Consider the following 17,226-nt stretch of genomic DNA (forward strand, 5'->3'; position numbering starts at 1 on the left):
GCGCCATGCTCCACCCCTCCCTTTGTTCTGCCACACCCGCCCAAAGCATCGAGTTCCCCGCCTGCAATTCCTGTGCATGGACTTATTTTGCATTGCCTTGAGCAGTCCCATCACAAACCTGATGAAGAGGAAATGTGAGAATGGCCTCTCTGGGGCAAACGGAGGAAGTTAGGGTAGTAAATGAGGACTGGTGCCAATATATTGAATGACTGAGCCACTGTTTGTGCAAATGAGATTATAGGAAAGGACAAACAAAAAGTGTTTGTAGCAGTGAACGGAGTGCTGCCAGCCAGGAGACCTGGTTGCACTCTGGAAGGGGAGTGGTATCTAATGGTTAGAGGCGGGAGGCCTGGGAGCTGGGACTACTGGGTACTATCCCCAGCTCTGGGAGGGGAGAGGAGTCTAGTGGTGAAAGTAGGGGGGGCTGGGAGTCAGGATGCTTGGGATCCATTCCTAGCGCTGGAAGGGGCGTGGTGTCTAATGGTTAGAGCAGGGGTGCTGTGAGCTAGATCTCCTGGGTTCCATTCCCAGATTTGGGAGGGGCATGGGGTGGGGGGCTGGGAGTTTGGGATCCATTCTGGGTGGGGAGCTTTGGAGTTTGCTACACACCCAGAACCCCTGCCCGGTCTAAAAGTTGGGAGGAGCCGCAAAAGATCCTAACGATGCATGTGATGACAGTGCTGTATCCTGGAATCCATGGCACCTACCCATCGCTGCGTGCCAGCCAGCCAGATCGCATCCCCTGGGTTTTGCAGCCATGCCAGGGCCTTCCCCCTCCATCGCTCCCACTATCAGCCCCTTACGTCGGCCCAGCACGAATTTGGGTTCTGAGATTAAGAAGCACCCGCAGCCGGGTTACTGCAGCTGAGGCTGGCAGTTCATCCGGGAGGCCGAGGGCACGGCCTGAGAGCTGGAAAAGTACCGCAGCACACGTGACAATAAGATAGCCGGGCAGCCGTGTCCAGCTCCGAGCCCCAGACCACCTGCTCCAGGGGGCAGGGGTTGGCAGTCTGCTCTCCTTAGCTCTGTTCCCAGCTCTGGGAGAGGAGTGGGGTCTAGTGGGATAGACGAAGGGTGTTGTTGAGTCAGGACTCCTGGGTTCTATTCCTCACTCTGCCAGGGATTCACTCAGGCAAGTTCCTGCCTGGCTGTGTGCCTCAGTTTCCCCATCTGGAAGGCTGGCGTGATAATACCCACCCTGGGGGGGAGGGGCGGGTTTAGTCTGTCTTTTCAGTGCTCTGCACCCCTCAGCTGGACGGCGCTGTGGCTGGGCCAGGCGCTGGCTGCAATGCCAGCTGCCGGTGCCACCCTGGGATCTCAGCAACAAGGAAGAGAAGGAGTGCCAGGCTGCGAAGGCTTGATCAGGATGCCTGGAGTCTTCTACAGACTGGTCTCAATGCCTTCTGGTTACCTACTGAGCCGGGCTGGCGTCACAGGGGGGAAGGACGGGACAGTGGGTGGGGGGCTCACCTGGCTCTTTGGAGCTGTCGGTTTGATTCCTAGTGCCCCTGCTGACTCCCTGGGTGAGTGGCTCGGGACCTCAGTTTCCCCATAGCTAAAGCAGGAGTAATGCCCTAGCCCTGCTGGGCATGTTAATAGGAAGGTGCAGGGCATGCGAGTTGTTGATTGTTTGTTTATATTTTCCGACGCGTACACTCCCCACCCAAGCTCAGGGCCCCAACCAGCTCTGACCTCAGCTTCCTCTGTCTTTAAATAGGCCAGGGCCAGATGCATGCACCTGTACTGTGGACTGATGGGCAGAGATAACACGGCCCCCGGTGCCGAAAGCCCCTGGCCTGCTCCGTTCTGAGAATCCCAACCGCAGCCCGGGGGCCAGGTCCGAAGATGGAATTTTTCACCCAAAAGCCCCTCTCCCCACCCCCTCTTTCCGACTCCCCCTTGCCTTCTGAGAACAGCTTCCTCTCCCATGCATCCGCCTCAGCCGAACTTCGGGCGGGACCGTCAGACCCAGAGCTTCGCTCTCTGCCTGCCCGGCTCTCTGCAGGCCGGGTTTTCTGGAGCAAGCAGCGGGTTTGAAATACAGGCAGGGGTTGCGGGGGGAACTAATGAGATTTAGCAAAACTGGAAAGGAGGGAGTGGTTGTAGTGGGTAGAGCAGGGGGTGCTGGGAGTCAGGGCTCCTGGGTTCTGTCCCCAGCTGTGGGAGGGGAGTGAGGTCTAGTGGTTAGAGCAGAGGGGCTGGGAGTCAGGACTCCTGGGTTCTGCCCCAGCTGTGGGAGGGGAGTGAGGTCTAGTGGTTAGAGCAGAGGGGCTGGGAGTCAGGACTCCTGGGTTCTGGTCCCAGCTGTGGGAGGAGAGTTGGGTCTAGTGGTTAGAGCACAGGGGCTGGGAGTCAGGACTCCTGGGTTCTGGTCCCAGCTGTGGGAGGAGAGTTGGGTCTAGTGGTTAGAGCAGAGGGCCTGGGCATCAGAACTCCTGGGTTCTGGTCCCAGCTGTGGGAGGGAACCAGTTTGAGATTCATTGGACTGTGCGAGCAAGAGAGGTGCTTCCTAACCCCCTGCCCCAGGACTCAGCCAGCCAGATTGCATGACTGTCCATTAGAAAGTCGGGGGCTATGTGTTGGTGCATTTAATTCACTCGCAGTTCCCAAACATTTTCCTCCCGAGCATCCCTTTGGCATCTGACTGACTTTCATTCCCGGTACAGTGCTACCAGAATACCCCCGCCGGCGAGAGAAGGCCTCTGCCAATGAGACCTCTCACACTCGGTGCGTGCGAGGTCACAGTGTGTGGAAGGCACCATTTAAGAACAAAATGGCGTCCGCCATGCACCAGACTCGCTGGAACACTGTTCTGATGCAGTCCGGCCCTGGCTCAAGAGACGGACCCCTGCATAACCCACGGGGGACCCCCACTTTGGGAACCACTGGATTAAATAATTAAAGAGTCATTGAGTCACAGAGAGGAGACGGAGAATGACTCTGTAGACTGGTGCTTTGGGCACCCAGGTGGGAGACCAGGGGCCAGCCCCAGGGCGTATTGAATTAGATCCACGATGGAACAGCTTCAACAAGGGAAACTGAGGCATCCCCCCAAATATCACATAGCTCAGGAGTTAGAGCTGAAAGACCCCTGTTCAAACCCTTTCTCTCCTTCGGGGGGGGGGGGGGAGAGGGGGAAGGAATTGAATCTCCCACAGGGTGGGCCTTGGGCACCTAAGTCCCTTTGTGGATCTGGGTCAAATCAATGACAGGGTGAGAACCGCAATTAGCGAGTGCTAATCGCAGCAACAGCAGCCCTGCTTCCCCACCCACCCCCAGCTGCTCACCGCCTGGTTCTCATTAGTCTCAGGCTTGTTATGTTGCCAGCCTCTTACAGAAACTCATTAGCCCTCATCACAGCCAAGCTGGCAGCTACCGGAGCAGAACCGATGGGGGCGGTGGGGAGTGAACCAGCCCAGGGATTGCGTTTCCGGTCCCTAGCATGCAGCTTTGACGGGAAGACCTGTGGCAACCAAATGTGTCCGCGGAGACATATGACCCGGGGGCCACATTTCCACGGGGCTAGCTAGTAGGCCCGGGCCTTGGCTGGCCGTGGGCATTTCATGGGCTGCGGCTCAGACTGATTGCATGGCTCGGGAAAGCGCAGCTTGAGGGGCTAACGGCATAACGTGTGTTGCGGGCTGTGACTTCAGGACTCCTGGGTTCTAGACCCCGCTCTGGAAGGGGAGGGGAGTGATTCAAGCAAGGAGGTGGGACTCCTGGGTTCTGTCTGGGGGAGTGTGGTTCTGGTTTACGATCTAGTTTGGCAGAGCATTGGACTAGGAGGAGTCAGGACTCCTGGGTTCTATTTGAAGGTGCTGGGGATGAGAGTCTGGGCTAAGGATCCGAGGAAGGGAAGTGGGAGCCAGGATTCCTGGGGTCTAGCCCACAGCTCTGGAGGGCAGGGGAGGGGGACGAGTGAGTTAGGGCAAGCGGATGAGGGGTCAGTGAATCAGCTCCTTGCTATGGTCTATCTCCCCAGGGAATAGGTCCGGTGGCTGTGGTGAGGCGTCACCGGGATTCCAACTCCATCTCCCTGAGACCACAACAAGAGGTCGAGTGGCTCCTCCCGCCCAGCCTCTCCCAGCAGGGGGCGCTGTAGGAAATTGGGCAGGAGAACTGGCTGTGCGGGAAGGGGGAGCGCGCAGCCTCTCCCAGCAGGGGGCGCTGTAGGAAATGGGGCAGGAGAACTGGCTGTGCGGGAAGGGGGAGCACCCAGCCTCTCCCAGCAGGGGGCGCTGTAGGCAATGGGGCAGGAGAACTGGCTGTGCGGGAAGGGGGAGCGCGCAGCCTCTCCCAGCAGGGGGGTACTGTAGGAAGTGGCAGGAGCCCTGGCTGTCGGGGGAGCTCCCAGCTACTCCAGTCCCAGTTGCTTGCAGAGAGGAATCAGCTTCACCACCTCTGCTCTTGCATCTTACAGGACACTGACTGCGGCTGCTGTGAGACACGCTCAGTGTAGCACGCCCTGGAGTTCACCCACAAGGAGAGCCCCCCCCCCCCCCGCCAGCTCCTAACTGCCCCTCCCACCTCAGTGCTGCCCCCTGCTATTCCAGCAGCACAATGCGTGACTTTGGTTTATTGTGTATTTATCACTGCCCCTATTTACCCAGAATTACCATCCAACCTGGAAACGCAGAGGGAGAAGAGTTCAATTCCTCCCATGCCGCCCCCCCCCCAAATGATTGAAAAGAGAAAAACAACTTGGGTGGGGGAATGAAAAATTATCCAAATGATCATTTAGTGGAGTTTAAAATTGACCCAATTTTGGGTCATGGGTTTTTTTCTGCCTCCGTTTTCTATTCTGCGCCACCCCCTTGGAATTTTTTGATTTTTTAAAAGAGCTCTTCGAATTAACGTCTGGGTTTTCAGCAAGAAAAATTTGAGAAAAAAAGAGACAAAAATAAGATGTGAAGGGGGAAGGAAACCACAAGAGGGAAAAAGGAAAGAAAAACTATTAAAAGGCTAATTGTTTTTTCATTTCAGATCCCCCCCTCCCCAGACACACACACACCCCAAAAGGGGGGGGGCAAAATGCCAGAATTTTTAATCAAAAAAGCCACTTTTTAAAAATGAGCCATTTGAACCATTTCTGACCCATTCGCCTCCTTTCCTGGGCTCCAACTGCTAAGCTCCCCCCTCTGGCTCAGCCAACAGGATATGATTTTTGGACCGAGATCCTAGACTTTATTAACGACGTGGCATGATGCAGTCAGATCTTCGTCCCCAGCCTGTTCCCTGGTCTGCCCAGGGTGTTCGATGCCGTGGGGAGCAGAATGGAACAAAGGCGTCTGCCAGGCCCATAGGCCTCAAACAACATCGGCTGCTGAAAGCATTGTGCAGTTGGGAAGAGTTGCTGTCAAAGGGGTGGGAGTAGGGGTCGAGCCCCACCCCTTCCAGCTCATGGGCGTTAGAGCTTTGCCATCGCCAGATGAGTAAAAGTTAAGCGGCATGCAACCCTCACAAGAGAGGTGGCCGTGTCCCCTTTTATAGGTGGGGAAACTGAGGCACAGAGGCGCTGCCCTCGCACCCAGCACTTTTGCTTCCACACTACAGCACCCAGCCAGCACTCCCGTCCCATCCCTACAGCGCCCCCCTGCTGGGAGAGGACAGAACTGGAGAAGCTGGGAGCTCTGCACGCAGCTCGCGCTTCTGAAGCATTCCCGACACTCTGATATCAAATCACGCTTTCGGGCAAGCACGACTACAAGCCTGATTCAAAACCCCAAACCTCCACCACGCAAGTTAAAGCAGAATTCCCCTCTCATTAGTCAGCGGCGGTAGTAGGCTGCGTGCCACTCTGGCGCCCTTTCACTAGCGGGCAGCACTGTTCCCACAGAACCATTGTGTTGCAAAGGCCTGCTGGGGACCAGACTCCCATTCATCCTGGAACTTCAGGGGAAGAGATGCTAAACCTTTCAGACTCTGTGTATTCTCCCCCTCTGCCACCAAGCCGTGCATCACAGCAGTGCTTTGAGTGCCCTAGCAAAAGCAAGATCCCCAGCGTGCCAGGCACTGTACAGACACATAGTATGAGACATGAAGATCTTACAGTCTGAGCAGCCAAGGGGACGGATTGTTCTCCCTATTCAACAGCTGGGGAAACTGAGGCACAGAGCGGGGACGCGCCTTGCCGAAGCAACTGAAGCCAGGAGTCTTACAGCCGAACCCGGCACTTAATCCCCGAGATCATTAATCACACAGGGAAGGAAAGGATTAAAAACCAGGGGTGAGTTGGAGCTCACATTGTCACTGCTAGGGATGTGGTTAGCTTTGTGTGGGCTGTTGTGTAGACTTCCCTTGTTATTGTTTGGGAGGGAGCGAGGAGGTGACGCTGACGCAGAGAGAGAGAGAGATGCCTCTGGCCTTGAACTCACGTCAGTTTCCACCGGAGAGGATGGAAGGCTATGTGTATTTGGCACCATGACCGCATCTCCTCTCTCTGTCTCCTCCCTGCTGCACACAGAGCTCCCCTGTGATGGGTACACTGGGGGCCTGATGTCACACCCTTGAGCTGAGCTACCAAGCGCCCCATGCTGTGATGTACCATGATGAACCACATCCAAGCTTGAGGGCCAGGTGAGGGGACACGTAGGTCATGGGTGACACCACTCAGGAACGGTTCAAAGCAGCATTAGAGGGCTTATTCCTTCACCACCCCGCTTCCCTGATCCTTCTTGCGGGAACAGAGAGCAACAATACCCGAAGTCCGAAGGTACAAACAACTTGATGTTTATTGGGGTGGACTTCCAGCAAGCTTAAATCCAAGTTCCTTTTTCCTTATTTTCGAATCCCAACTTACTTCCTGTTTGCCCCTAATTTATATAGTAATATTCTCAGCTATATCTTAACCAATCATTTTACTGAAAGCTAGCTAACCAGTCCTAACATCCTGGAACCTAATTCTCAAACCAGTTATATCCCACTATCCTAATTAACTTACACCTAGCAAAACTCATTATGCAACAGACAGAAACAGTCAGAGAACCAGCCAGATTAACAATAGAAAAGCGTCAAGTATCAGGGGGTAGCCGAGTTAGTCTGTATCCACAAAAACAACGAGGAGTCCGGCCCAAATAAATGCCCAAATAAATGTGTTACTCTTTAAAGGGCCAATAGAAAAGTGAGGGCCATAAAGATAAAGCATACAGAAATGAGGGTTTCACAACCACAACTCTTGCCAGACAGGATGCTATCAGACTAAGTTTTCTTTAATCATCTTTCTCTGGTGGTGATCGGCATTAGCAGGGCAGGGTTGTATTCCGAACAGCCCAATAGCACCTTATTTCAACATGATTGTTTTGGGATGTGAGGATGTGACCGTTCGCATCCCAGCTTATGGCTGCCTCTGCTGCTTAGCCAAAGGCCTTAGCTCAGGGGTGGCCAACCCGAGCCTGAGAAGGAGCCAGAATGTGCCGATGTACATTGCCAAAGAGCCACAATAATACATCAGCAGCCCCCCCCCCCCCCCCGTCAGCTCCCCCCGCCCCACCACTCCCCGTGCCTCCCACCCACCAGGAGCCCCACCAATCAGCGCCTCCCCCTCCCTCCTTGCACCTCCCGATCAGCTGTTTCATGGCATGCAGGAGGCTGGGGGTGGGGAGGGGGAGGGAGGAGCGAGGGCAGGGCAGCCTCATGGGAGGGGGTGGGGGGGTGGAGTGGGGGAAGAGCCAGGGGTTGAGCCGTGAGCACATTGGAGGGTTGCCGCCCGTAGCTCCAGCCCCAGAGTCGGTGCCTGTACAAGGAGCCGCATATTAACTTCTGAGGAGCCGCATGGGGCTCCGGGGCCACAGGTTGGCCACCCCGGCTTAGCCTAAGAGCCGGGGCTCAGAGTCTCCTAGCGAGAGAAGGCCCATACACAGGCAGACTATGAGTTTCCGTCTTTGTTTTATACCTCCATAACTAGCTAAGTGATAAAAATACACCTAAATTCTTAAAGCAGAGGCCTCTGCAGACAGGCCTGAATGTCTATATCCTAACAAGCAGTCCGGCATCCAACAGCCGCTGAATGAAGAGGCATGTCTCAGCAAGAGGACAGGCTGGATCCTTTGACAGGGAGCTTCCTGCCCACCCCGAGGCGACTAGCTGAGGCCAAGGGCTGGATGGACCATAGAGGGACAACTTTCCCCCTCTTATAAGCTCGCTCCCTGGGAAGTGGTGGTGTATGTTGGCCTGGGACAGTTGGCTGGACTAGCCCCAAAGTAGAATCAATCCCTAAATGAATTCCTGTCTCTCAGTGATCCAGGACCTTTTGAAAAGGATTAATAAAATCCCATCCAGAGACTGGTTCTCTTGAGAGTCCCGCGTGAGGTAGTTCGGCTGTCTCTAGATTCATTTCCAGCTCAACATGGTGCTGAATGTTTCCAGAGCAAGCCCATTCAGGAGCAGATGCTCGAGGGAAGATGCTCACACGTGACCCCATTGGGCGATCTTTCCAGAAGACCGGGAATGCTCTTTGGTGCCACCACATCGCTTGGAGCTGGCTTAAGAGTAGGTTTCCTGACCAAAACTTGGGAAATGTCTTGCATTCACCCTGACCCAAAGTCTCCTTGTTGGGTAACCTCCTATGGATGGACCATAAAAGGACCAGCAACTCTGGAAAGTCACTCAAGTTTTAATGTCGGGCAAAACCTCCAGAAGGTTGGGAGAAGTAGCCATGAGGCAGATTCTGCTCTCTTTTACCCCAGGGCAACTGTTGAGCGACTCCACAGAAAGCAATGAAGTTGCTCCGATCCGCACCAAGAAAACAAGAACAATTCTGCGTCTTCTTTCAAAGGGTGAGTGGAAGAGGGCAGAGCCAAGGACTCCTATGGGAGTTAGCTCTGTGACTCACCGTGGGATGGGGCAGACCAACATTTTCAGCAGCAGGCACTGAATTTAGCAGCCAACTGTGAAACTCAGGGCCTTGGTGTCTACGTGGTCAGCACCCACCGCTCCAGCTGAGGTCACTTCTTAAGCGTGAGGCTCAAGATCCATCCGGTTGGAGATGTAGAAGCAAAGGTACCAGTAAAAGTTTTGGCCATGTGTAGGGGAGTGAGGTGCCCCCGCTCCGGCCCTGAAGGGGTTAAAAGCAGCCCTGGAGAGGGCTGTGGCTGGGTAAAAGGGATTACAAACAGCTGGGGGAAGCTGACTGTGTAGCTGACCACAGCTGTGGCCAGCTCAATCAGGGCCCAGCTGGCCCTTATAAGAGGGCTGGGGGCCAGGAGCAGAAGACTCTCTCTAGCTCTTGAGAGAGGACCTGGCTGCCTGGGAGCTGAGCAGGGTACCTGAGCGGAGCAGTGCTGGGGAAAGGTAAGAGGAACTGGGGAGCTGCAGCCTGTTAACTCCCCAGGCTGCAGGCCTTGTGCAAGGCCTACGGAGGTACTGGGGCTGCAGAGGTATAGCCTGGGGTTAGGCAGAGGCAGCTGGTCCAAACCCCCTTGCCCATGATGAGTGGTTTACAGACTGCAGTCTGCCCCAGTGAGCGGGAGCTAGATGACTGGCAGTAGCCACTGAGGCAAGGTGGGTTTAGAGGGTTGGGGGTTCCCTGGGAGGGGAGACCCAGAGTGTTGGGACACTGCCAGGGGGCAGCACCCCAAGGTAAAGGGGCACAGGGTCCGGGAGGGACACAGGGCCAGCGTCAGGTGAGACACTGGCCTGCAGAGGGCGCTCCGAAGGCTGGAAAGAGCTAATTCCCAGACGACCAGCAGGAGGTGCCGCACCGGTGAGTCGTTGCCTCGCTACACCATGTGACAAACTTACAAAACCACATAGGCTCCATCTCCCCAGACCAATCCAGGGCTATTCATTACTGGACTTATAGTTCTTTAGCTCTAAGGCCAAGCTGAATTTTCACCGACCAATAGGGGAGAAAGGCCAGGTTAGACAGCGTGGCTTTTTCCAAAGGACGGATCTGCTGGATAATTAACACAGAAAAGCAGATTCTGAACTGCCTCAACTCACCTTCCTCCTTACAACAGTACGTCTGGAGCGTTGGGCCCAAAAGGATCAAAGAAACCAGCTTATAAAATACAGTGCAAGTTCACTCAGACTCTTGAGTATAAATAGTTTATTATTGATGGACACGTCCATTTTAACTGCTGTATTAAAATAAATAAGCCATTTAAAGTGCATACTAAATATATAGTATATATATTCCAGAAGTGTTTTTACAAAACAAGTTAGAGCATATATGATAATAATACACCTGAGTCTTAGTTCTTCCCGTGCACACAGTTCAGGTCTTATTTAAATAGATGAGAACAAGTTCTTTCCAGACACCAGAGAACAAGTGTCCTAAAATCAGAGGTTCTCTGCCTATGGGGTTACACCCTTTCACACTCTTTAGGATGAGAGGAAAAGGGAATCCCTAGATTCTTTTTGTAAAGGATGGAAAAGGTTAAGAAACTACTCCTCTAAACTCACTCCTGACTGAGTTGAGCTTAGTACTTGTGGATTAATCCACTGGTTGGAAATGATGGACTGTTAATAAATAAACTGTATATTCATATATTAAATATACCCCAGTATGGAGGAAGAAAATACATACATCTGAATGTCAGACAAGCTTTCACAGACCATGGGTGTTTTGTATTAAAAACACGCAGGTCTGGAACCACTGTTGCTTTACCTAAGGGGTTCAGAAGAGCATCAATGCAACAGAACAGGAGCAAGCTATGGAAGTCTTTATTCCAGAAGTGCAAAATCCCTCCAACTCCAGCTGAAGTCAAGGCAAGCTGCAGTCTCCTCTCCTTTAATGAAAAGATCAGGGCCCCAATAACTTAGGAGCCAGCACTGCTCACTTTCTGCGGGCGGAATAGTATCTTACTCCAAGTAATGCTATTGCAGTGATAGACCCGAGCCTTTGATAAGTGCAGTTTGAAGTCAAGTTATTGGCACGATTGTAGTTGCTCTGTGCAGGGTTACCAGTCCCAAGCATTCAAAATATCACAAGTCAGGCTGCACAAAAATCGTGAGCTTGGCTCAAAAAAAAAATCAGGAAATTTAAAATGGATATAAATAAAATTGGAATTCTTTTTATTTGCTTTCTGGATTTTGCACCTTTCGGGGCCACTTTTTTCCAGCGTTTCTCCACAAACTAGAGCTAGGATTGATTTTTTTTTGGGGGGGGGGGGAACGATTCCTGAGACTTTGATGCATTCACGTGACACCAGAGCCTGGGGCTTTAAGAAAAGGACTAAATATCCCAAGACTCCTCAAAGCCATGAAAGTTGGCAACTATTGTATCTGCTAATTTAAGCCTCTCTAAATTGCTGTAAAAATCATCACAATCCGCTTAAATAACTCAAGAAGACTCCTGTGAAAGCTGTTGCGACCCCTGGCCCTGGTGACAATTAGGGGTGAAATACGTTTTTTTAATAATCCTATTTACGCTGTTTGCCTGTCACTCCGATTGTACAGTGGAAACCAGCTAGTCAATTTCCACCCTCAGCTAACACCACAACCAGGAAATGGAAATTGACTAGACATTGCGCTAGTGAGTAAGACCCAATTTTAGGAGCATCGCAGAAGGCTGTTTAAATTCTAAATGGACTCTTTCCAATTAAGCTTCAAACAGATGCATTTTCATATGTGTATTTTTAGTAGTAAATTTTTTTTGGGGGGGCCCACACAGATGCTGACACTAGTCACTGTCAGACACATAATCACAGAATGCAAAATATAATGATTAGGCAAACACGCTCTTGTAACAAATCTGCCGCCTCTTAGGGCTTCATGGTGACAAGCTCAGATAGATCTCAGACCTTCCTGCTCCAGAAGAACAGGCCTCAATCTACTTCTACTAAAAGAGAATCTTCAGTAGCTTTCAGCAATGCAGGGCCTATGACACATGACTGAGCAGTTGCAATGCCAGCCAGCAGCGGGCAATGCCTAAACCACACTGATAAGCACCATACCCTAGCCGCCATAAGACCAGACAGATGACATAATACCACATGCAGCAGTGATCGGACAATTATAATACTGACAGTCATGGGAATTACTACGTCAGTACTCAGGTTGCCGTGTGCCCCAATGGAAATGTCTGTCCTTGTCAACATTTAGAGCAATCCCCACACAAAAATTAAAAAAAAAAAAGCAGCACCATTCATTCAATCTCCCAGTTGCTTACAATAAATTACAGAATGATAAAGAAACACATAATAATAAATATCACTGATTGCGAAAACCAGACCCACGCCAGTTCTTTGGTGTGGCAAGCGCACGCCTCACAGCGTGTTCCTTCCGTTTCAGTCCTGCTTCGAATGGAAACCAGCTGTCGCCACTCAAAGCGATGGTGCTGTCCCAGAGCTAGCAACACACCCATGTTTCCCCAGTGTCTGCTGCTGATTGTTACCCTGGGCATTTAGCTGGGTGGAATCTAGCCTCCACAACCTCTAGCAGAGTCCAAGAGAACCTAAGGTGATATACAGACTGCCACTCCCACCGCAGAGGTCCTTGCTCCCACCTATTGGTCAGCAGAGCTAGGTAGCCTAAAGAGGCCAAAGAAGTTGTCTTTTTTGTTGGTTTGGTCCAGCTGCCAGTTCTCGATGTCTGTTTTATTAGTTTTCATCACCACATAGAGAGAGTCCCCTTTTTTCAGAGGTTGCAGAACCGCCGAGAACTTGGACATGGTCTCTTCCGACTTGGAGGACAAGTGCAGGGAGATGGTCAGAACACGGCTGTGGGTGTCTCCGGACACCTGCTTGATAATCAGTTCCACTGTTTGCTTCTTGCTGCACTTGGCAATGCATTTGACAGCAAGCTGGGCGTAGATAAAATAGAGGCCTCCGACCTTCACTTCCAGCTTGTGCGAGGTGTCGTGGTAGTTGAAGTTGGAGCTGAAAACCACTCCATCAATACCCGTGGCGTGATAGAACCCCATTACCCTGTCCTGGATTACATCTGCAGAAACAGGGTAGAAGAGGGAAGGCATGTTAGTCATCTTTGAAGAGGTGGGGATAAATACTCAGTTTCCCCAGCTGCAAAATGGGGAGAAATGATTGCGACCTTTGCAAAGCAGTGATGAAAAGGGCGTTAGAGCTAGGGCCTACAAAGTATGGGAGTGTAGGAGTGAACTGGCTAGTCAATGCATGCACCGCAGTGACCTCTGCTGGATGGAGTCTTAACTGTTCAACCATGTGTCCGGCTCTGCACTGACAAGAGCTAATGAGAGGTTCTCCTTTAGCGGCAGGGGTTGTCTAACCACCCCAATCCTCAGCTCCATGCAGGATGGGGCCATCCTACCGCAGAGCCCTGAGCTATGGCTACTGACGATCCAGCCCCAGTACGAGCTCATGGGTCCGAGCCAGGGGGTTTACAGGCATTTCCTCACCCTGGGACCGCTGCCTTAGGACTTCTCTGCATCCGGTGTTATTTTTGCAAGCAGTGAAACCATTTCCTTCCCACTCCCATAGGCAGGAGAAGGTCACATGCTGCAGAATTAGCCAACATGACTCATGTCAATCTAGCGGCCGGGACTCTGTTCGCATGAGCCATGAACAAGGTATTCAGAGCTTTAGCACTCTCTAGGGTCCGCTGCTGGCAACGCACCCTAGATTCCTATCTCCACAGCCTTCTCTTTATGCTCTGCCTTAACGGAGACTTTAGGCAGAGTCTGTATCCTATATGGTCACAGTGCCCCCTTTCTAGACACCCTACTGGATTCTCCCAAGCACGTATAACCAAGACAACGGGCATTGACTCTAGGAGGGGTGAGGTGCTCATGAAATATACAGCAGCAATCATTGCAGGGAGAGAAAAATCCACCGTTAACTCTTCGGAGGCTGGGAAATACATCCACACAGCCTTGTTACCGATGCATTTGTCCAAGTCAGGAGGCTGGCGAGCCCCCAGAGGTCGAGTGGTTAGGTGAAATAACAAATCAGCACCACCTCACCGTCTCTTTTATAAAAAGAAAAGGAGGACTTGTGGCACCTTAGAGACTAACCAATTTATTAGAGCATAAGCTTTCGTGAGCTACAGCTCACTTCTTCAGATGTATCGTCTGTATCTGTACAAGTTTTTTCATGCAGTTGATAGATTTCCACTCCATACGGCTAAATGCAGTGCCTTGCATAATGACAGGTTTCAGAGTAACAGCCGTGTTAGTCTGTATTCTTTTTGCGAATACAGACTAACACGGCTGTTACTCTGAAACCCGTCTCTTTTATGGCTCTTTCACGCAGAGAGACCTCAAAAGCACTCACTGCTTGACTCCAGCAGCTTGATACGTCAGAATCACTTATGTCTACCGTGGAAATGCAGCCACCTCTGGGGTGGAGCAGAACGGATTTACGAGCAATTTAGTGCCACATCCCTAAATCCTCCATTGTGCCCTCAAATTTAAGAATCATCTGTCTTACGCCTTCCTCCTCCACTACCTTCATGTCTGAACACTTCACAATACTCCTGTGACAGCCACCCAGTTTCAGAGAGGAAGCAAATGGGGGATCTCACTTATCCAACAGAAAGTATGTCTGTGGTTTAGGTCGGCAGAATATAACTAGAGTTTGAATTTAGTCAAGACAGTGAAGGTAGCAACCTACAGGATTTTTGCCTAAGGGAGCAGGAGTAGACAAGAATTTGGTTTGGCATTGCATCCAAAATGTAATGTGGTCTGGGGGTCTGGTTTAGAGGATAGAGCACCCCTGATTAAATGAACACTGGTTTAGTTGGATGGGAGAGGTGTTAAGTATTGGTCCAGCTCAAACCTGCTTAGATCTGCAGTGTGACAGAGACAGATTTCCCTACTGTACAAACAGCATGAGTTTTAAAGTCTCCTTTGATGCACAAATGGCATGAGGCTAGGGGAATTATCCAGTACCCTGCCACAGGCGGACAGCAGTTACATTGGTTCGTGTATACCAGCGATGCAAACAATCTATTAGTCTCCCATCCCAGAGCTTCCAAGGGATTTAGATCCCCCAAACTCCCATTTTTTCCCCCTTCAGGAAGGGGAAAACATGAGCCATTAATGTCAAGTAACTGTAAAATACTCACCGCTTGTGGGCAATACCTGGGCACCAGCCTCCTGAAAAGAAGGAAAGAGAGTGTTTGTTTTACAAACAAAGATGCACTTGACCATGCTCGAGAACAGCTGTTTTCTGCAAGGGTCAGACAAGATACTATTCCCACCCCCAGACACAGGAGCGAAGAGAGCAGCACCAACTAGATCATATAAACTAGATCCAATGGGCATAGACTCAAAGGCAGGGCCCGAGCGCAGGCCAACTTTTGGGGAAGTTGAGATGCAGAACTTTAGAGCGGAGATGCTGACAGCTGGAATGAAAAGGACTTTCCAGCAGCCTGACTGGTCACACACAGTGACAGTTTACAAAGGCGGGCGCTGGGGTTTCTGGGCTGTTTTCCTGTGACGTCCCAGGCCTGGTTTTCAAGTTATGCCTGTGGCAGCTGTTGACTTCAGTTTGTGTCGCAAGAACCCAGCACCTCTAGAAATTGGGCCCCAAGGGGGCAAGTCAAGCACTGGGTTAAATGGAGAGCGCTCCCTATCATAGGTGCTGGAAGCAGGGGTGCGCCCGCACCCCCTGGCTGGAAGTGGTTTCCATTACATACAAGGGTTACAGTTTGGTTCGGTGGGTCTCAGCATTGCCCGCTACACAAAGCATTCCAGCACCTCTCTCCCAGTCCTGCTTAGCTGGCAGGATCCGTGACAAAACCTACAGCAACTACTGGCAGCTGACAGAAGATTTAGGGCTTAAAGTGCCACATCCCTAAATCACCCACTGTGCCCTAAGATTAAGAATCAGCTGCCTCACACCATCCTCCTCCCATGCCTGTAGCATCTGGACACTGCCCAGGACTCCTGTGACATAGGAGAGTGGGGAAACTGATGCAGGGAGATGAAGTGACTTGCTCGGGGTCACACAGACAGTCTGTGGCAGAGCTGGGAATTCGACACAAGTCTCCCTCGGCCCAGGCCAGCACCCTACCCCCTAGGCCACCCTTCCTCAGCATGCAGCTCCTTGCTCGTGAAGCGGTTAAGCACTGGCTGCCCAAACAACTAGTGCACTCGGGTGTTTACACCAAGTGTTGGAGAGGGGTCGGGAAGGTCTGGTATGGAAAGCGGGAGAGGAGGACCCCACAGGGGCACGGAGACAGACAGCTAGCCAAGGGGAGAGATGCTACCCCCCCTATCTCCGCACACACAGAGCCCACCCGCACCCCCAGCGGGGCCAGACAAACAGATCTCCCCCCCCCCCCCCCAGACCGACCGATCCCCATGCTCCAGCAACAGACAGGCAGGAGGGGAAGGGCCAGACCCACAGACCCCTGCCTTGTGGGCAGGGAGACAGATGGGGGCCCCCGCTCGCTGGGGCAGACAGGCAGGGGACCCTGGGCTGGACAGACGCCTCCCCACCACTCCGTTACCTTTCCCATGCTGAGCGAGAGGAGGGAGCGCTCGGGGGTCTCCAGCGGCGGGGGCAGGACCCTCCAGACCGAGAACAAGGCGAGCGTCAGGAGCGCTGCGCCCAGGGCGCCCAGCCCCAGAAGCAGGCACCAGTCCAGGCTCCGGCAGGGGCAGGCGCGCCGGGAGCCGGCCTGGAGGAGGCTCTCGGGGTCCTGGCTGCGCTCTAGAGCCGTCATGGGGGCAGGCGGCTGCTCCCTCCGGGCTGGGGGGGGTCCGAGGCCGAAATGAGCCAGCGGCGCCCAGCGCAGGGGCTTTATAGGCGCGGGGCGGACCCGGGAGGAAGGGAGGGAGGCGCCGAGGGAAGCGGGAGCGCGGCTGAGAATTTCCACTGACAGCGCCGGGGGCAGGAAAGGAAAGAGAGCTGCGGGGAAAGCAGCGCGCTCATCATGGGGAGCCCGGGCCGGGGAGCCATCATGGGGAGCCCGGCCCGGGGCCGCGGGGGGGAGAGAGGCGGAGAACGGGGATGCGTGAGAAAGAACTGATGAGTGTGAAAGAAAGACGGGATAAGTGAGAGAGAGGGCATAGGAAGAAAGACTGAGAGGGCATGGGAAGGGGGGGTGGGCAGAGGGGTGTGTGGGGTGGCATGGGAAGGGGGGGTGGGCAGAGGGGTGTGTGGGGTGGCATGGGAAGGGGGGTGGGCCAAGGGGAGCGTGAGATGGCATGGGAAGGGGGGGTGGGCCAAGGGGAGTGTGAGGTGGCATGGGAAGGAGGGATGGGCAAAGAGGTGCGTAAGGTGGCATGGGAAAGGGGGGTGGGCAGAGGGGTGAGTGAGGTGGCATGGGAAGGGGGGGTGGGCCAAGGGGAGTGTGAGGTGGCAT

General features: G+C 53.0%; 1 protein-coding gene across 1 annotated transcript; it reads right to left on the bottom strand.

The window, feature by feature from the left end:
- Positions 1-10,030: 10,030 nt before the first annotated feature.
- On the bottom strand, positions 10,031-16,613 carry TNFSF9 (TNF superfamily member 9). Its single transcript, XM_073318319.1, has 3 exons — positions 16,369-16,613; positions 14,980-15,010; positions 10,031-12,882 (listed from the first exon to the last, which is right to left on the bottom strand). The coding sequence occupies exons 1-3, from the start codon at positions 16,582-16,584 to the stop codon at positions 12,446-12,448; spliced, it is 684 nt and encodes a 227-aa protein (XP_073174420.1). The 5' UTR covers positions 16,585-16,613; the 3' UTR covers positions 10,031-12,445.
- Between the last annotated feature and the right edge of the window lie 613 nt (positions 16,614-17,226).

Source organism: Lepidochelys kempii, chromosome 20, assembly GCF_965140265.1.
Source record: "Lepidochelys kempii isolate rLepKem1 chromosome 20, rLepKem1.hap2, whole genome shotgun sequence".
NCBI classification, from domain to species: Eukaryota; Metazoa; Chordata; order Testudines; family Cheloniidae; genus Lepidochelys; species Lepidochelys kempii.